This window comes from Triturus cristatus, chromosome 4_1, assembly GCF_964204655.1.
Source record: "Triturus cristatus chromosome 4_1, aTriCri1.1, whole genome shotgun sequence".
Lineage (NCBI taxonomy): Eukaryota > Metazoa > Chordata > Amphibia > Caudata > Salamandridae > Triturus > Triturus cristatus.
This window is the reverse complement of record NC_140585.1, coordinates 729,255,385-729,278,406: the sequence shown is the minus strand read 5'-3', so window position 1 is coordinate 729,278,406 and position 23,022 is coordinate 729,255,385. Positions and strand designations below refer to the sequence as shown.

The 23,022-nt window shown below is 39.7% G+C and overlaps 1 protein-coding gene across 2 annotated transcripts in view; it reads left to right on the top strand.

The window, feature by feature from the left end:
• Positions 1–23,022, top strand: part of EEA1 (early endosome antigen 1) — a 603,471-nt gene that overhangs the window by 337,320 nt on the left and 243,129 nt on the right. The window contains exon 20 of one of the 2 annotated variants that reach the window (XM_085653202.1): positions 11,475–11,576. The exons of the other annotated variant lie outside the window; for it this stretch is intronic. Coding sequence (XP_085509328.1) covers positions 11,475–11,576 — 102 coding nt within the window. The remainder of the gene's footprint in view (positions 1–11,474; positions 11,577–23,022) is intronic. 2 annotated transcript variants of the gene reach the window in all.

Sequence of the window (23,022 nt, the reverse complement as noted above, 5' to 3'; positions counted from 1 at the left end):
CACGGGAACACAGAAATAAAACTGAACATCTTCACAAACTTTTTCTTCCTCTGCTACTGTACCTTGAAATAGAACTCTATTAATTTCTCCTAAACATTAGGCGGTAAGTAAATTTTGCATTTGAGAGTGATGAACATTCTGAAGTGATGCAATGTGCTTGTGCACACTTTCTTTAATAGACATGACAGCGAATGCCCCTGTAAATTAGCATACTTCCTTACTTTGGATGGATCTAATCAATGCAAAATTCAAATTTTTTTTATTACACACTTTTGTATGGAACGTTACCTAGGGAACTTCTTAATATATAAATTGATTCCGGATGAACACTGCAAATACTGCCACAGTTCCATTTGTATACTAGGAACCATCTCCCCTTTTGCAATGGTAGTACCTTCTTTCACCTCATAACATGAACCATTTGTTTCAACTGCATGCACTAATGTGTTCTCTTGGAAGTACCTTTCTACATCAAAGAAAGACTCCGTACTGGACATACGCTTCCTTTCACCACTGAAAATTTTTCAGAAATACCTTTATTCACAAGTATTTTTTTATGGCTGCTACTCTTCATAGATGTGAGACCTGGCACCTTGACGTGGGTCTCCATTCCCTTTTTTGCTGTTGCCTCATGCGTTTTTGCTGGTGTTAGATGCTTTTGGGCACTGTGCCACTGCTATCCAGTGCCACAGTGCAAGTGCTCCCTATGGTAAATTGATGTATGGATTAGTGATTCCATGATTGGCTAGTTTGGTTTACCTGTCAGACCCTAGTACAGTGCACTGAGTGTACCCAGGGCTTGTAAATCAAATGCTCCTGGTGGGCTTGCAGCACTGGTTATGTCACCTACAGAAGCAGCCTGTAAAAGTGTGTCTCAGGTCTGCAATTGCAGAGCCTGTGTGCTGTCTGGTAATACCATGTTAACTGGGCAAGTGCACCGACTTGCCAGTCCCTAAACCTTCCGTTTTCTACATATCAGACACCCCTATGGTAGGCCCAAGGGCAGGGTGCATTGTAAGTATTCATGTAGGACATGCCCTGGTGTGTGCAGCATGTCCTAATAGTGAATTACAGCCATTTTCATTTTTCACTATTGCAAGGCTATCTGTTCCCCATAGGCCAGAATGGGCAGTTTGATTATTACATCTTATAATCCTAACTGACGCAGGGAACTAGGTAGAAATTAGAGTTTAGTATGTCTGAACTTTGAATGATAAAATGCATAGTTTTAGTGATGTTGGTTTTAACATTCTGTGTTTGAAAATACCACTTTTAGAAAGTAGATATTTTCTTCTCTAACCATCCATGTCTGCCTCCGCTAAGTTGTGTATTCCTTGTCTGGAGTTTGAGTGACAGGGGCTGGGGGATTCCAGGAGACAGGGCGAGTCAGCACAAGGCTAAATAGGGAGATCTGCATGTAGATGCGTGGGAGAAGTTGCACCTGGGACCTGAATAGGGCTGAGCCTTCCCTCCACAATGCTGGCCCCACCTCCTGTGCTGCTTCTGATGTCCCTGCCCTGTGAAAGGAAAGAAGGAGTCTTGTCAACAAAGTGCTCCAGAACTGGTTTGGACTAGGCAAAGGCCTCTCTGACTTCAGAGAACAAAGAGAAACTGTGTTAAAAAAAACGGGGACCCAGAACCTAGAACTTTAGATCACGTTTGGGAAACAAGAAGAAACCTTTGCTGAGGAGAGGAATCCGAGACTGAGGAGAGACTATTCCTAAGCTGAAGTGTTGCTTGGGGGATTGGTCTGCAGTGGTTGCCTAAACTGCCAAAGAAAGGAGAGAGGAACTTTGTGTGTACTTTCATCAACATGTATAGGATCTCCAAGGGCTTAAGAGAGAGCTTGCCTCCTGCTGAAGTCTCAGGGACAACGAACTTCACCCACCAGCTCCCCAAGAGTTCTTTTGGAAGGGCCTGCTGCTGTGCGAGGCTTTCTGAAGGACTGCGTGTCGCAAGGAGCTGGAAGCACGACTCATGGAGAAGAAGCGTACCGCAGCCGCTATCGTCGCATCGCAGAAGAAGAGGATCGGCGTTGCATCAGACGCCGCCGCATCAACGGAGAAGACTGTCGCCACCGCTGCAGTTGTCGCATCGTTGCCGAAGCGCCTCGCATCGCCGGAGAAGAGGATCGACATCGCATCAGATGCCGCCGCATCACCGAGATGCGTGTCGCAGGGTATGTCGCGGCTAAGAAGAATCGTTGTTGCCGCACGGCCGTCGCATCGATGCCGAAGCGCCTCGCATCGCCGGAGAAGAGGATCGACATCGCATCAGATGCCGCCGCATCACCGGGAAGCGTGTCGCTGGGCCTGTCGCAGCTCAGAAGAATCGTTGAGTCACCGCACGGCCGTCGGGCGTGCACGCATCGTGTCGCATCAAGAAGACGACGCCATCTTTGTCGCAATGTACCGTATCTTCATTGCATTACGCTGTTGCATGCCGCATCGCCACAGAAACGCAGTAAGAAACAGACGCATCACCTCCCCTCGCAGAGAAGAACCGACACATCCCCTACGCATCAGTAGGGACCCGACGCATCACCATTCTTGCGTGTAAGAAACAGATACATCAGCTTCCCTGCAACACTTTCGTTGTATAGCGTTACGCATCCTAAGGTACATTGAACTCGGTGTCGCATTTTACATCTAAAGAGAACTAAGCTAATTCTACCATTTCTAAATTACAGTATTGTGGATTTTTGTCATTTGTGGTCTTGTGTTAAGTCAATATAATATGCAACTTGTGTGGTGTCCATCTGTAGTGTCACTGCGTTACTGTATGTGTTCACAAATGCTTTACACACTGCCTCTGAGATAAGCCGGTCTGCTCGTGCCAAGCTACCAAGGGGGTTAGCAGGGGTTATTTTAATAGTGTACCTCCTTACCCTGACTAGACACAAGGGCCCCTACTTGGTCAAAGGTACCTACCTCTGCCAACTAGAGACCCCCAAATCTAACAATAGACAACCCTGTTTTATCCAGTGTTCTGATTCTGTTCAGGATCAAAATAAATAACTTCCTCTTCAGGACAAATACCTTTTCCACTACAGCCTCAGCATGTTTTTTGTTTAACTGCTTTTCTTCTCCTTTTATACTGCCTCATAGTTTGTACCAAATTCTGAATTACCCTAACACAAAACATTCTAACTCCTATTTCCTTAAATTGCTTCCGTCTTCGTGTTTAACAATATCTTTTCTTATAAGATTTATTTCTCTTTACTATCATAGTTTATCTCCTTTCTTAGCAGATTTCAGACCTTTCTTTTTATTACCATGTTTTTCCGCACTTTAAAGTTTTCCAAATACTATTTTAAGACAGTTCTTCGTTTTCTTACTAGCATCTCTTTTCTCTTTAAGCACATTCTCTGCATTCTGTCCCTTTTCACTATGACTTGCCAGTAGATAGAATTCTTACTCTTTATTTCTACATGCAGCTAGAAGTCTGAAAAGCAAAAAAATACATTTAGGTTAAAATTACAATACATAGATTAAGTAATTAAGTAGCTACATAAATTGTTGTATAGTGTTTGGGTGGTTGTCATTTGCTGTATCAGTGTGTTCCTGGGTGTGTCAATGTTTACATCAGTGTATGCCTGAGTGTGTCAGAGCCTGCATTGGTGTGTGACTGGGTGTAAGTGTCTACATTGGTGTGTTTCTGGGTATGTCGCTGCCTGCATCAGTATATCCCTGGATGTTCCAGCGGCTGCATTAATGTCAATGAGTGTGTTGGTGGATGTATAAGGGACTACATAGGTGTTCACAACATTTCTAAATGTCTTTCTCAATGTGTCAGTTACTCTCTAGCTATTACACGTCTGGCTTAAAAAGCACTTTTCTGTGACTATACCTGGGTGAATAACTCCAATGCTTATGCAGTCAGTAACATACACTGTAAGTGTCATTTTTGATTTATACTTGTTTGAGTTACTGTATGGATAAGTGACTAGGTGTATCAGTACTTGAGTACATATCTCAGTGATTGTATGAGTTCCTCTGTGGCTATCTCACTGGATTTCTAAGTAACTATCTTAGTGTATAACTTCCTATCGTAGTAACTATATGAGTGTCTAAATAGGTATGTAAGCACCTATATGGATTGATCAGTGGCTGTGTTAGTTAGTGGTGACTTATTTGTTTATACTCACATACACACTCATAGACCAACAGAAGCACTGTCACCTACTCACAGGCTCAGACAGATGCACACCAACATCACAGACCCACAGAGACAGTAACACACCAACATCACAGACCCACAGACACTCAAACACCCACTAAAAGATCAAAGAAGCACTCTCGCACACACACACACACTATCAGATCCACATACACTCTCAATAGTTTTGTATACATCATACACACTTTCATCTAACTTATGTATAGAGATAGCTCTACAAACATTTTTTTAAACAACGCTCTAATTCACATACCTGTTAAATGAGTTTGGTGGACAGTATCAGTAACAATCTCTTCTCACTGAAAATATGAAAGTGAAGCGTAAGCATGATAAACCACACTCATACAAAGCAACTATTAATGGTGTTGTGTAGTTCCTATAAAACCTATATAGGATCTGCCCGTGTAGACAACATGCACTGTAGGAATGGTGCCAGATTGATTCTAAACACCCCTACCGGGTATGTTAACCTGTATGCCAGCTAGCTCGCAGTGCCACTAGAAACCCCTCTTACCTAGGAGAGAATAGTTCTAGGCAACTATCGAACTTGACATAACTGATCTCTCAGGACAGTGAAAATAGTGCAGTACTTTTCGCTCAGTCACTCGTGCTTACTCCGTTTCAAAGGTATACACAGAATAAACTATATGGACGTTTTTCAATAAACATTTATTGAACCGTTGTCATTCTAGTGTAAAAGAGGTGTGGTGAAACAACCACTAGACAGTAACAGATATAAATGATTAGAAGCACAAGTAAAGTAAAAAGGATGGTAGATTTCTACCATTCTGCTAAAATCATGAATACAGGCAGGTATATAAAATACATGACTATAAAATGCGTACTCCAATGATGCAATCCTAACTAGATGTTCTTAAGTGTATCTAGCATGTGTGTAGGTGTTAAGCCAAGAATCCCTCTAGGATAAAGTCAACCCCATTACCTGAAGTGAGAGGCTGTCGGACCCCGTCTTGGTCTCGAATTGGACACCCCACAAGGGATGTTGTACAACTGCGAGCTGAAGTATCTGCATGCAGGAGCTTCAGCCTCTCGCGTCAGTGTGTCTGCATGGAAGTCCTAGTTCTCATCTGTTTCTCTCAGCAGGATAAGATGTTTATATACCAAAAGGTCTCCCCGGGGCTTCTACCTTGCTGTGCCACTTGTCAGACTTAGGATGACGTCGGAAATTAACTTTATACATAGTTATTATGTAGGAGATGGTAGTCCTGCTGAGTTTCCAAGAATCCTTATGCATAATGTATGAGGCTTTTACCAGGGATAATACCACGTTCTGTGTGCAGTGTCGTATCTAGGTAAAAGCTCAGTCCCCAAGAACTGTTATGTGTGTAATGTAGGGGAGAGTTTAGGTGAAAGGTAATGATACCTGAGCCTATATTGAGGTACCTATATGGAAAATAACACCCACTCCTTATCCGACTATACAACATAACTAAATAACGTACTACTAGGCTGTCTAGGCACTGGTATGCAAACAACTACAGTAAAACAATATGTTCGAGGCATATGAGCTGTAGATCATATGCTTAAGCATAGATCGCCATCTAGTGTTGGGTCCGGATGTTTGCACTTTGCTTTTGTTCGAAGAAGTCTTTCCAGTCACGAGGTAGGTGACTCCTCCTTTCTGTGATAGTGCGCATGGGCATCGACTCCATCCTTGGGTTGTTTATTTATGCTATCCGGTTCGGATGTGTATTTCTGCGCTCCGGTTCGGCACGGTTTCTCGAACCCCTTAGGCGCGCAATATATACCCTTGACGGTATTGTTATCGACCGCAAATCTCCATTCGTCGCGTATCGTCTCAACTGTAAATTCTTCGATCAGAACACTCGTGGAAGGCCGTCGGGCCTACCTGCGCCGACCGCTCTAGCAGTCGATAGAACAGACTCCATTCAAGTTATGTCCCGGGTGTTGTCCTAAATTTCCACACACTGACTTGCAAGAAGTGTTCAACCTCTTTCTGTCCCCGGAACACGACGAGAAAGACTGCGACACGTGCCGATCGTTCTGACTGAAAAAGACTTTGTGATCGTCTGGCTCGACGTCACGAGATGCAACAGCAAAGCAGCTCTGCACCGGACATCTTCGGCGAAGAGTCCGACTCTGAACATCATGCCTAAGGAGCCGAGCAAGAGGAAGAACATTTCTCCCTGTCAGAGGACAACTCGGACATCAAAGAAGAGGAGCAAGTTACTCCGGGTCAGTGTACCGTGAGGTTGGCTTTTAAATTTTCTGCAATGACATTCAAATAACATTTCCAGTTTACAAGCTTATATGTTCTTCTGCACTGTGGTGTTGATTTACAGTGATAACTGACAAGCATGTGACAGCAAAGGAACTCCACCGCAGCAAACGCTATCCAGACAGTACACTGTCTGATACTTTGGAATCTTTTTTGCACCTGCTCGTTTCATAACACCTTTTTACAACGAGTAAAATTAAATTGAACATATCCTGTGACGTTGGTCATTTGAGCACATAAAAGTATGACAGTCTTGCGTCCAAGCTATAACATGAAGTTTAACAATTCTTTGTACCAAAAGGTAAAAGCAATACTCAATGGCTAATATACCAGGAGCGTGTAGCCTTTTAAATTGAAGTTTGGAAAAATACAGCTTTTCAGGTCAGGCTGGTGACATTTGAAAGTGGTGGGGCGTAAAATGAATGTTGTACTGCACTGTGGCGAGCGAGCGTAGCAAGCGAGCCCCTACAACCTACGGAGGGTTCGGGGGGGAGAAAATTTTGAAAAAAAGAGTGGGCAAATGGTGCATTTTCAATCAAATTTGAGGAAGGAGGAAGGTTAATAAAGCAATACGATTGAATTATTTATCATTTAAGAAATTGCCACTTTTTATGAGCTTTAGAGGTGATGGAGTAACGTCGCTCAGGAATTATCTAGTGTTGCCATTTTACAAAGTGTGCATTTCCTGTGTTACAATGCCGCTTTTAACTGTTATTTTTGAATTTTTTTTTATCTTCTACTTAAGGAAATAGACTTGTAATTACTCGTTGATATTGTAAAACATACAAATAATATTTTAACATGCTGCGCATCCTCCTGAATAATGCCACAAATGGAATACGGTGACTTGAATGTCTTTTTTTAATTTATTTTTTTAAGAATGCTGCATGTTTCCTGCTCTGTGAAGATTTATCTCTGCATTTTACTTTACTGCGGATGCACACATTTTAGAACATGATTAGGTTGGTGAACGTTATTTTAGAAATGCTGCTATTACTTTCATGCTGCTTATCAAACCGCCACCTACTTCACCCTGATGTCTCACCTTGGACAAGTGATTCCTTTGTTCAATGCCCAGGCTGACGGCCTTTTTTTTCAGAGCCACAGGGGCATCTGCATTAAATTTGAATCTCTATGTAGCTTTATTGCTTGAGATGTAAATCATAACAGGAAACCACAGAATAATTCTGTTTTTCCAAATGTTCAGCCACGAACTAATACAATTGGAAAAAACATTTTTAGCTTTGCTTTTATTTGTAAGAATTTTTTAAAAAGTTTTTACTGAAATATAGCTAAAATGTGACTTGGTTTGAAAACACGCCTGTTGGATAGGGGTCAAAATATCTTCTGTCAGCTCACAGTAAAACATGTACCTAATGCATCTGTTCTGCGTTTCAATTTCCCTTTTTTTAAATTAGAACTTGTTTTTACTTTCAATTGCCATATTTCCGAACCCACACTATTATTTGAAAGCTATTTCAGCTGCCTCAGTGCTGATCTGCAGATTGTGCTGCCCTGGGGTGGATCTTTGCCATGTTCAGTGTTTGTGCGCCCCTGGGGTCCACAGAGGCCCTAATTGTGATTTCCCCCTCTCGGTTTTATTTTATATAGTCACTTTGCAGCCTGGGATTTTTAAGCCCCTTCTTATAATACAAGTCACAAGAGACAGGTACCGGCTGCCACACTACATAAAGGGGCGCGATGTGCTCTGCAGAGACAGACATGGGATGATCACTACAACAAGACACAGACATAGGATGTGCACTGCCGAAACAGAAAAACACAGGCTGTGCATAGCTGTCAAGGTTTCAGATTGCTATGTGTGACAATTTCATAATTTCAGTGAAATTATGAGTGACATTTAACGACTATGAGTGACACTTTCTCGGGAGCAAAATCAAGCAATGAAGATAAGGGAAACCTATAAATATCAGAAATGACACCCATTTGAGCAAAAAAGAATTTCTAAGAAGATCTTAAAACTGCTGTAATCACCAGAAATGGAAGGGTATCGTGGAACCCCGGAGAGCCAGCTACTGCTTACTGAGGAGGCCAGTCACAGTGTAACTGTGTACAGTACAGGAGGCTCGGGGTTTGCAAGTCACAGTGTACAAAGGAGGCACAGAGATTATCGATGGCTTGGGGTTTATATAGGGGAGCAGTGTGCACAGAGAAGGGGAGGAGGTTACATACAGCCTGGCATTTAAAAAGGTTATACAGGATGCCAATAGACCAAGTATTGAAGGTTAAGGTGTTTACATGGGGCTCATGGCCTTCCTGTGGGTTCTGTAGAAAATACCGGAGAGGCCTGGGCCTGCTTGGTGTACAAAAGCGGTCCACTGACTCCACAGCCAGTGCAAGTGCACACAGAATGGATAGGGGTTACAGAGTGACACTAAGGTGTACACTGGAGACACAGGGAGCTGCCTATTGTTCACCCTCTGGATTGATTGCCTTTTGCTGTTTGGCCTTCCCTGCCTGCGCTCCTCTCCCTCCCAGGAATCCTCCTTACCAGCAGGGTCTAGGGAAGCTTGAAGCCTTGCTCCTCTGCGCCCGTCCTACGCCTCCTGCCGTGTCCCTCGGCTCCACTCACTGCTGATCGCACTGCCCTTACTTCGAGGCTCTGATAGTGTATGCCTGAGTGAATCCGGTCTTCTAATTTTTGACCCTCACTCTTCCTTTTTTAATATTTCCAATTAGCAAAACAAATAAAACTGCTTTTTTGACTCAATTGTAAGTTTTTAAATTCACTGTCACCTCACACGAACCCCGCTCCGCAGTAACCTGGCGTTGTAGCACACTGGGTTGGCATTCGGCCATACCCAGTGGAGCCCGATGATGAAGCATGTCACCAACCAGGTTGGCGAGTGAGGGCTTTATATAAAACCTAAAAAATCTATGTAGGTTTCTTTCCCCTAAACAACATAAAGTGTTGTTTTGAGTCAGCAGACTCGTGCTCCTTTGACCCAAAGAGGTTGTGTTTAAATGACACGGACTTTGTTGTTTTTTGAGTGTATGCCTGTGCACAGGAAGGTGTTATGATTCCCAGGGAGGGCCTTTCTGGGGCTTGCAGTTCTTCCAGTTTCATTTTCCAAAGGAATCTAGTAAAGCTTGGACTTAATGTCCCAGCAAGCAAAGAGGTCAACCGAGAAAAGATTCACACCCAAAACATGTAGATAAAAGGCAGGCACGAGTGAAAGGCCGGTCATAATCTTTTGCGCGTTATCTTTTGTGATAAGCTGCACTCAGTGCTCATTAATGCGCAGCGCTATAATTAATATGCGGAGAGGTCGACTGCAGCACTAAAGACTAGCAAACGGAGGTTTTTCTCTACTCTCTTCCCACAAAGCATGTGCCACCCAAATGCGTCCATAACTCAGCCTAACCTGGACGTGTGTGTGGGGAGAGGGAGGGGGAATGGAGCAGGGTGAAGTTCTCATTTGTTGTGAAGCACCTGCAGTAGAGTGAGACAGCGAGAACGTGGGTGTCCAGATCGTGAATTAAAAGCAATTTTAATTTAAAAATGTGTATGATGCATGCTGGGCAATTAATTGTGTGGAAAATATGTGGCATTGGCAGACATAGTTTCAATGAGTGCGTTTAGACCAGCTGCAGTGCAGTCAAATGTACATCTACCGCCCGAGGTGGCAACTAGAGCCAAATGGGTGGGGGGGGGGGGAGGGGGCGGATTCTTCAAGCTAAAGGCAGATTTGAGCTGCAGGGGCTCTAAGAAGGGGTGAAAAACATCAAAGTCTCGTTAATACGTAAATGGTCTTTTAAAGACCTGTGAAGTACTCTAGTGTGGCTGTGTGCCCGGGAAGCTGTCTCATCCCGGGTTGACACACACGACGGGGGGGCCTGTGCACAAGGTGAAACGAGGTTCAAGTGAAACCGATAAAGTAGCCTGAAAGGAACTTTCCTAAATGAAACTGAAATTGTACCTACCTGGCAAAAGAAACATGGAATTAATTACTCCAACATTACCATAAAGGCTGTGCTGCTTTTTTCTGTCACTCCACGTGTCACCCCTTCTCTGGGGTCTTACTTTCACGATACAACCCTGGCTCACAGACACGTGCATCCTCCATATTGAAGCTCCACTCGGCAGTGACACACCCCGACAAACAACTTCAGCTGATCATAAACCCATCAACCTTATTCCGGATCCCTGGCTCACTAGGAAGGCAGGAGACGGAAAACTTTTCGAGAGAGGATAAAAAAGCACTACGCGCTGTTCGAGTCTTGGGCTCTTGCCGCCATATCTATGTAGCTAAAAATAGCTGAACTCTCTAATGTAGCCAGGGGGCTCATGTAATAGCAGCTTAAAGAAAACATAAGTGCCAACCTGTATTCTTTTGGGCCTGTGTGTCGAACAAGATGAGAGAGGTGTCCACAGAGAGAGGGCTCAGGCTCAGCTAGATAAGTAACGTTTCCAAAAGTGAAAGCACACGATGCAGGAGGAATGAAGGGAGAATCCAGCTGCACCCCTCCTACAGCCCGCCCCCTACTCGTGATGAGTTTAAATTGTTAACACCCATTACCTCGTTCTCCTGCTCGGCCTGCCCCGCCCCGCCCCTTGACATTGAAATGAATGGAGTTCTGTGAACTCCTCCCAGGGCCATTGTGAAAGCGCCCGAATTCCAACCTTATTCAGGGCATTGAAAATCGGCACGCTCTCTGCCCTGATGTCACAGCTGTAGCTTGTGTGCCTGTAGGTCGAAGAATAACTCGCCCAGCAGAAACATGCACAGCAGGAGAAGGACATCTGCAAAGGTAATCACAGCTGCCCATAAGAAATAAGAGAGCAGGCAGTAGAATTTTATTTTCAGCTACGTGATGATATTCTAAATTCTCTTTTTGCCTCTCCCCTCAGAGTGGTAGGGGCAGGGCGACGCCCATTTTGCCCATTAACACCAGCCGCCCTTGCAGCTTTTGTGTAAGCGAGTAGTTCACACTTATCTCCCTCAATAAAAAAACTGATTTCACACAGCATTGAATCTTTGTGCTGAATGCTTAATACCTTTCTCTCAAATAGGAAAAGGCCCATTCCGAAACTCTCCATAAGTTGAAGCAACAGACTGAAGCTGCAGCTAAAGAAGTAAAGGATCTGAAAAGTGTTTTGGAGAAGAAGGAGAAGGTAATCTGTGATAACATTGTCGATGACACTATTTTGCAAATATATGAATTGATGCAGGAAAGTAAGCTTAATGAGATGAAAAATATTAAGCACTCTCTTATATAACAACGGAGTGCAAATAGATATAAAGGGTGTATATATATATAATATATATATATATATATATATATATATATATATATTCACTGAAAAAACCATAGGTTTCACACACGTTATAGTTAGGAATTAGCATTTAAAAAACCTTAGAAATTCAGTGAAAAAACCATAGGTTTCACACATGTTATAGTTAGCTGGACATTTTACTCGTAAAAAACCAATGAAATTGCCCCGTTATAGTTAGTTCAGCTAACTATAACTCGCGCGCCCGCAATGCACTGCTGATGACGTCACATATTACATCACTCATGACATGGTCAGTGACATCACTCATGACATCACTGATGACATCTCAAATGACATCACTGATGACATCACTGATGACATCATCCAGTGAATGTGTGTTTTTCTGAAAATTAAATATGTTTTATATATGTGTATCTCAAGGTCGATGGAAGAATAAATGGGTATATAAGTGTCTAAATGGATGATTTGTTTTTGAAAAATTGATTGTGTTACTGACTGATTAAGTGTATCTCTCACTTTGTGTATAAGTGGCTGCATGGGTTGGTGAGTAGCTACATGGGTGTCTATATAGGTTATTAGTTGTTTTTTTGAGTATCAGTCTGAGTGTCTGTATGGTACGGTGGGGGGTATTACGTAGTGCATAGATGCATGAATGAGTGACTCACTGTTTGTATGTGTTGAAGACAGCATGTGTGCAGGACTGTATGGGTGGATGAGTGTGTGTATGGGTGTGTTAGTGAGTGAATGACTGTCTCAATAGTGTCTTCAGGAGTAACTACATATGTTTTTAACTAGTATATGTGACTATTGGTGTATATATGTGAGTATATGTGAGAGGGAGAGATTGAAAGAGTTCCTGTATGAATAAGTATGTGTTTCTATAAGTGATTGTTTAAAAGACTAAGTATGTGTAAGTTTCCGTAGAAGTAAGTATGGTGGTGTGTGTATTACTGTATATGCAAGTAAATGTATGTTTTATTCTTTATTAGCATGAGTGACTATGTGTGTGAGTAACTCTATGGATGAGTGGCATTGTGTAACAGGATGTATAGATGTATGAGTACATATGATGAGTGAGTACATGTATGAGTGACTGTATAGGACTGTTGGTGAATGAGTGGATGTGTATGTGGATCTTAGAATTACTGAAGAGGTTGTTGTAACTGGTATTGGTATGTCCATTGTTTTGAAATTTTTAGTCTCTATTTTTGAATGTGTGTATCAAAGCTTATATTAAGGTGAGAGGAGGTCTGCCACTCTATCACAAGGATGATGTCATCAGTGATGTCATCAGTGATGTCATTTGAGATGTCATCAGTGATGTCATGAGTGATGTCACTGACCATGTCATGAGTGATGTAATATGTGACGTCATCAGCAGTGCATTGCGGGCGCGCGAGTTATAGTTAGCTGAACTAACTATAACGGGGCAATTTCATTGGTTTTTTACGAGTAAAATGTCCAGCTAACTATAACATGTGTGAAACCTATGGTTTTTTCACTGAATTTCTAAGGTTTTTTAAATGCTAATTCCTAACTATAACGTGTGTGAAACCTATGGTTTTTTCAGTGAATTTCTAAGGTTTTTTAAATGCTAATTCCTAACTATAACGTGTGTGAAACCCATGGTTTTTTCAGTGAATTTGCAAGGTTTTTTAAATGCTATTTTTTTTTTATTCTTCATTTTTTTCAAACATATTTTTAATTTAATTTTCTTATCTTTTATAAAGACTATGCTTAAATTTTTAAAATCCTTAAATATTTTTTTTATATATATTTTTTAAAATAAACATGTAAAATTTATTTCCAGTTTTTTATTTTTTTTTTTTTATTTTTTTTTATAGTACGCGTACCGTAAGCTCACGGTAAGCGTACGGTTTACGCAACGCCCGTAATCTATCTACGCTGCTTGCGTATAGTTACGTACTTTGCGTAGCCGCGCGTACTGCGCGTGGGACGCGTGCGCGCTTACGCAACACGCGTACGTTACGCGGAAGTGCCGGGGAGTGACTGTTATGCGCATACGCGCAAGCGCGTGTCTTTTTTACGCGCACGCGTACTTTTTGCCGTAAGCGTACCGTAAGCGTACGGTAGGTCATGTGATCTTGAAACACAACTTTTGATTGGTTGAAACTACTTTCAGTTCTAGAACTCTCCTACACCACACCCATTCCCCTCATTTCTGCTTGTGATCCCTTGGGAGAAGGAGCTGGTTTGTCTTTGGGATACGATGGCAGAACAGCAGAGCTCTTCTGAGAGTGAGGCTAGCACCAGCAGCACTGTCTTGAGGCAGAGAGCGAGGAAAGTAAAGCCTTCTTATGTTTGGGATTATTTTACTTTTCCAGAAGGCCAGCAAAAGGTGAATGCACCCTTAGTTACTTGCAAGCTGTGTAAGCGTGTACTTTCTAGAGGTAATCCTAACAGGAAGTATTCCTTTGGGAATCACACCATGAAGAGACACCTCCAGGAAGTACACAGAAGGACACATGGTCATCTTTTTGGAGGTAACTCTTCAGAAAGACGAGCCAGTACATCCACAGCAGCTCAGCCTGGACCATCATCTGCAGGGCAGACTCCTTCTTCTGCAGGTCAGGTGAGCCCTTCATCTGTGGGGGGAGAATCTCCTTTTGCTGGCCCTCTGGAAATTAACCCTCGGTTTGCGAGGGTTGAAGTACGGTGCGCCACTTGTCACGATCTAATTACTTATAGGGAGACCAGTGTTTCCCTGGTGAACAGTAAAATAGATCAGCACACTTGTCGTACCGTCTAATATTCCCAATCTTTCTTTCCTCTGTCCCTGCATGAACACAACGGTTCTTTTAAGAGCCAACCTTATCTTTCATCTTTTTTTTTCTTTTTTTTTAAAAACTTTTTTTTTTTTTTTACCGTACGCGTACGGTAAGCGTACCTTTTTTTTATTTTTTAAAAAAAAACACTAAAAATCATTTATCTCATTACAAAGTCCTTGAGAGACTACAATTTTTATTTTTAACTTACCATACTCACTCAAAAAAATATTTATTCATTTGTTTTTTTAAAAAATAGTTTTTAAAATGGTTGTAGTTTCCGAAAATTTTCTATATCGATCTGAAAATAAAGAAAAAAGTATTAATATTTTTTATCCATTTTATAATACAATACACATATTTACATTTTTTACAAAAAAATATTTTTGCCTTATTTTTGCTGTTTTCAGAATATATTGCATTTCACTATTAATTGTGAAAGCAATTGCATTCATCATTTTACAGCGGGCAAAAAAAATTAACAATCACAAAGATTGTATTAAAAAAGCCCAGAATGTCTTCTCACTTAAACTTATCATTACAGAAATGCATATTATTCTAAAAAAATATCATCTAAAAATAATACTTTTTTCTTTAAAATACCGTCTGATATGTTTGTTTCAGAAGTATAATCACAATATTATATCTCAAATAACTCCAAAATACATCTGATTTTATTTCCTTTAGGCCAAATAGTATTTTTTTTTTTTCCTGGAATAAATTTCCAAGGGAAAACCATTAAAATTCTAAAGTTTAATCTGTCCAGATCTCACCAATTCTCTGTAACATTTTGGTTCACGAAAATTTTTTGAATAATTTATTTAGTCCACAATAGAATTGCTTACTTTTCCACATGGCCAAATAGTAATTTTTTAAATCATTTTTGAAAAAATTTCCAATGGCAGTCCAATAGCATTCCATAATTTAAAATGTGCAGAAGTTACCGATTATCTCTAAATTATTGGTTTTTGAAAATTGCATTAAAATTTAAAAAAGTCCACATTACAATTGGTTATCTTTCCTTTAGGCCAAATGATAATTTTAAAAATCTTTTTTCTACAAAATTGCAATGGTAATCCAGTAAAATGGTAAAATTATTTTGTCCAGATCTTGCCAAATCTCTCTAAAATTTAGGTTTCAGGAAGATTAGATAGGAATTTGCTAAATCAAAAGGCAAACGTTGTTTGAAAATCAATTGGGAATCATTACACAGTGTCCAGCCTTTTTCACATTTTAGATAAACTGTGTAATGTCCAGAAGTAACAGTAGGTCCATCATGGAAAATTATTGCAACAGTTACAAAAGTTTTTCCTGAAATTGATAATTGCTGTCCTGTAAACTTCTTTATTAAAGTATCCAATTTTGATCCATCAGCTCTACATCGTTGCATCATTAAAATTACATACTGTCCGTATTCCCTTAAAATTAATGTTGAAAACATGTCAGAATTACACTCACCACATTTCATGCTATGATTAGCATCTTTAACTAATTTTGCAAAAGTGACTGTTTTACTCTCTGGCAATGTCAAATAAATAAACCTTTCATTATCAACAATAGAGCCACATATATTATAACAATTATCACAACTATGTTCCCATTTATAAGAGAGACCAAAAAAAATGTCAATGGGAACTCCTTCTTCTTCCACTACCTGAAGAAAATACATCAAAAATTCGTGTGCATCTTGCTGTTCATTTTGAGAAAACTGTGTTCGTCCTGAACATACATCTAAAAGTTTTCTAATTTCAGTAGCACTTTCTATTTGAGTTTTATCTTTACTCAGCTTTTGAAAAAGGAGACTGAGCTCTGAACAGAATCTTTTTCCCTGATTTACTATTATCTGCTCTTGCAAACTTTCCAGATAAAATGCAACATTCAGCACTACATTAGCGTAGCAGTTGACACCAGAGCTATTTTCAAAATGACATCCTACAACCTGTTCTTCATTTTCCTTATTCTTTTTGCTTGCAATTACATCACTCCTCTTTTTTTTCCTCTTCTCTACATCTTCATTACAGATATTCTCATTTCTCCTTTTACGAGAAACTACACGTTTCTCCAACACAGGATACTGACCTAAATGAGGAGCATAGCTTCTTCTTAATCTATTATACTCCTTTACACAGTTTGTATCAGCACTAACTTTTGAGTCATCAAAGTCTATCATGAATAAACCTGATAATGTTTTGACTCGTGACAAAGCTACATATGCCATACCTTCTTTGAACACAGTTGAACCAATGTTCACAAATGCACAATCTACAGTCAATCCTTGAGACTTGTGGATAGTTACAGCATATGCTAGTGAAAACGGAAACTGCTTCCTACGTACATATAAGTCTTTCACAAGCATGAAACGAACTGAACAACGACAAATGTCTTTAACTTCCTCTATCTGATCAAATTTTATCTGTAAACATTCAATTCCTTCTTTTTTCTGATAATTAATAAAACCCACAACTCTTCCCATCGCTCCATTCACTAAGCCTTTCTCAACATCCAAATTTCTCCTTAAAAACACTCTACAGTTCATGCAAACATAAAGATTTTTTTCTAATCCTGCTGTTTTGGAGATGTTCTTCTCTAGTGAGTCCAATTTATTTTTCAGTTTGCCTGTTACTGTGACTGTAATTCTTCCATCCTCAATTTTGTCCACTGCTTCCAATTTCCTGATGTCTTCCTTTTCCAATTTCAAAAGCTCCTCATTAAATATTGAGCATTCACGTAGAGTTGGCATTAAGCAGATGACACTTTTGTTTTCTGCAATATTCTTGTATATTTTCTCTGCAACTATTTCTTCCTTTGGAAATAAATTATGTAGCAGCCGACTCTGTAATGCTTTTTTCCCAACATCTGTGAGTAGTCCAATCCTGATATCTTTCAGAATACTTCCATATTCTTCATCGTTTGCTTGCCTCATATTAGTTGTAAGTTCCTTGTACTCAAAGAAGGACCAAATATTTGTATTTCCAATGCTTCCCAATGACTTCTTTGTGTCTTCATGTGTCACAGTATTAAACACTGGTTGTCCTTTAACTGGAGTAAGTTGCAAAAGATCCCCAAAAACTATGACGTGTTTTCCACCAAATAACACGTCATAGTCTGTCTTCAAAATTTGCTGCATTCTTAAATGCACAAAGGCAAGCATTAAGTTTGATACCATGCTCACCTCATCAATAATGAGAACTTGCATCTTCTTCAATACTCGTGAAACTTCCAAGGATGCTTCTCCAGTTAGCTTGTTGAATTGTATTTTGTTCTCATGCTCCACTGGTAACATTAGCAAACGATGTAAGGTGATTCCTTTTATGTTATATGCTGCTAACCCAGTTGGAGCAGTAACCACACAAGACAAAGTAGAATCCGTTTTTTGCTTTAGGTAGCTTCTGATGACTTTAATTAGGAAACTTTTTCCAGTGCCAGCTTGTCCGCTTACATACATCCTGATTGGATGAAATGATGTGCATGAGCACTCTTTTTTGATATGTAGAAATCCGTGATCAATTTTGTTTTTGATCTCTTCATAAATTTGTTGCTGCTCTTGATTCAGTTGTCTTTCCAAATTTTCTAAGTCTATAAATTCTTCTTGAGCTTGATTCATAGCCGTTTCCACTTCATTCATGGCTATTGATGCTTCATTTTCAACGATTGGTTGTCCTAGGGGATCTTGACTGTGTGTTCCTGAACTTTGGCTGTCCTGAGAACTGTCTCTAGCTATTTCTGCTGCAATTGTAGTTTCCTGTTCAATTTCTTCATTTAACATTTGCAGATAAGTTGAGAATGTACTGCATTGTATGCTGTCTTTGCAAGCATTAAAAGAATCTTCATAGCTCTGGAATTCTCCCAGTAGTTCATCCTCTGTACGCCATGGTTTAAACAACTGTAAAAGAGCCAAGTAGTAAAATTCTTTCTTGTCGGTAGTGTCGCAACTCAGCTTCCGGTGATTTATCAAACTTCCTTTGGTTTGCTTCACCAAACATCCTTCTTCACCAACAACTTTATATTTTCCACTGTTGATGTCTTCTGCAGCTTTCCGTGAATAAATGTAGTTCTGTAACACTTCATAGAGACACATGTTCTCCAGATGATGACTTCTCTTGGGATAATATGTGTCCAACATGTTTGTTTTCAATATGTCTGTACTTTCTGGGTCATTCTCAGCCAAATATTCAATTTCTCCAACAGATTTCAGTACCCGATTTCTCATTGCTGCAAGGCCTAAACTTGCCCAAATTATTCTTCTTGACTTCGAGTAGAGACTTGCAGAAGATAACCTATCTGAACATTCGTAGGATCCAATTTCTCGATGCGATAACATCTTCAAACTGAAACTGTACAGCTTCTTACTGACAGTCTTCTCGTGAGAAATCTCTTCCCACATTTCCTTCAATTCTGTTTTTTCTGATTTCGTAATGTAAGACGTTACATATCGAGCAACAGCAATGGAATTGTCAGCAACATACTGTATATCCATGTTAGCGTTCCACATGGATAAAATGACTGGGTTGTAGTCATTTATATTTTTTGATTCTTCTTTTCTTTTAAGGTTGTAGGTATTCTTAGGTGATTTTCTTGTGATAGTATGTCTCACAGCTGACATAAAACTGTTGACTCTTCCATTTGTAAGAACAGGTCTAGGAAATCCAAATCGACATTTAGTGTAGTATTTTTCTTTGCTCTTGTATTTCCGTCGACAGTATTTTCCACACCGATGACTTTGGAAACGTAGAACTTGCTCCTTTAACTTGTTCTCTTCTGTGCTTTTAGGTATAGCACATGTTGCATATTCTTCAATGTAAGATAACACTGCTTCATCAGTATCTGTTCCAAACTTTGGGGCATCCTTGATCCACAGCAGCATATGAATATGAGGAGCACCTCTTGCCTGGTACTCTTTTCTCCAAAAGAAATCCACTACTTCTCCAAGGGGTGGATTTTTTTTATTGCAGATGAAGGACATCATAGCCTCAAATCTATGATTGAAATATCTGCAAACATTAACCGGATCCAATGAGCACAGTTCTCCTGCTGTCTTGTATTCGATGTTTTTAATGTTTGAATTGGCCTCTCGTAGAAAATCCAGTAAATCATCCCAAGCGTACTCGGCACAGCTTAGGGTAAGGAACCATGTTGGTGTTCCTAAATTGCGTAACATGCATTTTAGTTCACCATGGCGTCGGTACCAATATTCATTTGTCCCACGCTGACAAGCCATCAGATTGATCAGTTGTGTTTCCAAATGATCATCTCGGTGCTGCACTTTCTCCATAAAATCCTTAGCAGACACATTTTGTAAATGTACTCCACTTTTTAAAATGTGATTTACTGCATAAGACAGTGCAGACAAGTCGCTTTCAAATAAAAGATGGAACAAATAAGGAATACTTTGTCGAAATCTGGGATCTTCAGCATATAGTCTTGTAGTTCGATACTCTGAAGCTGGAATCTGTTCTGGACGTTCATCGTATCGTCCTCCTTTTCCTTTAGGAAACAGCTGGGGAAAACATCGAGCTTCCAAGCTCTCCTCCCATACACTCACGGGATTTCCTTTTGCTTTCTTCATCTGAAAGAGATCAATATTGTCTCCCATAACTTCTTTCGAATGGAGAGGATGTATGCTAAAATGTTCATAAATTTCTTCTTCCTTTGACTTGTCCACTTTTTCAATTTGTCCAGTTGGTGTTTCTGTGTCTCCTTGTAAATCTTCTTCTTCTTCTTCTTCTTCTTCTATATAAATTGATTCATACCATTTGTTATTTTTTTTCAAATACAAATTTGCTCTTTGTACTTTCCGCACATCTACCAGCTCCTGCCAAATCTTCTTATTCTTTGTAGGTACACCATTAACCAGAATAATTAATGGTTCAGTTTCCAAAGTATCCGCATCAATAGTTTCCATATTTTTTTTCAAATCCAAGGGCAAATACACCACTCTACCTTTTAAACCTCTCAGTAAATCTGAAGGAGGTAATTTACCAGTTTTGGGCTCCATACGTACTATGGTCTGGAACGGATGAACACATTGAATGAGTATAGACTCATATGTATTTAATTCAGAAAGTTCAGCAGGAATAGCATCCAATTCTAAATTATTATGTACAGCTCTGGTCGGCATTCTATTTTCCTCTAACTTGTTGTAGCAGTACTTACAAATACGCTGATCTTCACCCAATTCAAAACAATTTTCAAGAAATATATATGTGGCAAAATCCATCCACTTATAATTATCTTCATTTTCACTCTTTCTGTAGAGATCAACATTCCTAGTTTGTTTTCTATAATGAGTTCTGCGGCAACAAATACAAGTAACATTTGGTCTTTCATTAGAGATTATTGCAAATTTTGTTATGTGATCATTAAATGTCTTACTTACACAAGGTTCTACATTCTCTTCCACTTCTGCCTCATTTACTGTGTCCTTCTCTGCACTGTTTTGTTCAGGACCAAAGTAACAAAACTGAATTTCATCAACAACCTTCTCTACATCTGATACCGTTCCTCGGAACAGAGCCCTATTCAATTCATTTAACTTTATTGCTGGACTTTTGGCAAAATACAACCGTCTCACAAACTTTCTCATTTCAGTATGATGAACAGCCAGCATCCTAAAATGATGGAAAACACTATTGCACACTTTTCTAGATAGACAAGCAAGAGAATGACCCTGCAAACCAGTATTCTCTCTCACTCTGCATGGATCCAGACTTTGAAGCACCTTAATCTTTTGTTTTACACTTTTTTTACTATATTCTCTTAGAAACTCTCGAAATCTGTCAATAGATTCCTGACGCACAGTGCAAATACTACTACAATTCCAAGTGTACACTGGGGCTTTAGGACGTCTCCCCATTGCCTCATCTGCCATCACTTGTACCTCATCTCTTGGAACCATTATCTCCTTCTCCATTATGCAACCATTTTTTACTTCGTATGAACGACCTCTGGTGTCAACTGCATGCAGCAAACTATTACTTTGAAAATAGCTCTCTTCATTAAAAAAAGGTTCACTATTTGAACTATGCATCCACTTTCCTAAAAACACTTTACAAAAGTTTGTTCTGTTCACTACTCTTTTGCTTTTGCTTTGTGATTTCAGTACATTAACCATTTTATCTAATGTACGCATCCTATTCAAAATTAATATGAATAGTTTCCTTTTTAATTCTAATGCTTTTGCTGCAATGGCTTCAATTTCTTTTTTTCTCTTGTAATATTTAGCCTTTTGCTTATATTTCTTTATATCCTTTATCAAATTGGACATAACTCTTCTCTGAAACATTTTTCTACGTATCTCTTTAAATGCTGTTTTTCTGTTTATGTTAAACTTTTCAATTGCAGAAGGTATATTTGCATTAACTAAATTCTCAATTTTTTACTGTTCTCTATTTTTTATTACATTTTTCCGAGAACAGACATTTTGTACATTTTTCTTTGTTTTGAATATTTTGTTTAGAAATTGTTTTTTTTGCTTACCAGAAGATTTTTTCTTTTTCCCAACATCAGCATCTTCTACTAACTTTGGTCCTCCAGTTGTCTTCAAATATAGTTTTTTTTTTAGCGTTTTTTGAACTCGAGATTTTGTAGGCATCTTAAATTTTGTTCACTGTTCTTCAGTAATACCTGAAAAAAACTAAAAAAAAAATCCTTTATTGTATTTAAATATATTACTACATTTCTTTTCACAATAGTCACAAAACGAAATTTCTTTGCCAATTTGAATGCACACAAACTGCTCTTTTTTTTGGGCAAGTGAAAATCTCTTTTACAAACTGTCACATTATGAAACCAAGCTGTTATTTCAGACCACCACCATGTGTATTCTCTGTGACTGCCTACACTCCAGCAGGGGCAACCAGCCTTAGTGATGCTGAATGTATTTGCATTACAGACTTAAACCTGAAAACCCCACTCGCTTCTAATTACTGTGCATGACTATACATGGCAAGCACATGGGTGTGTGCTAAGCCTCTGCTTCTTCCCCCAAAAAATCGCTCCCCCTTTCCATCTACTGCAACTGTGAAATCACCAGAGCAAGACGCAATAAATCTCTGCCTATAATTCTTCTATGCACACAGTCATGTTTTCACATTAGTGCCAAAACGAAATTTCTTTGCCAATTTGAAAGCACACTTACTGCTCTTTTTTTTTCGGGCCAAGTGAAAATCTCTTTTTACAATTTGAAATCACTTTTACAGACTGACACATTCTGAAACCTTTTTTTTAAATTTATTTAAATGCACATGTCCAAGCTGTTTTTTTTTCAGACCACCACCGTGTGTATTCTCTGTGACTGCCTACACTCCAGCAGGGGCAACCAGCCTTAGTGATGCTGAATGTATTTGCATTACAGACTTAAACCTGAAAACCCCACTCGCTTCTAATTACTGTGCATGACTATACATGGCAAGCACATGGGTGTGTGCTAAGCCTCTGCTTCTTCCCCCAAAAAATCGCTCCCCCTTTCCATCTACTGCAACTGTGAAATCACCAGAGCAAGACGCAATAAATCTCTGCCTATAATTCTTCTATGCACA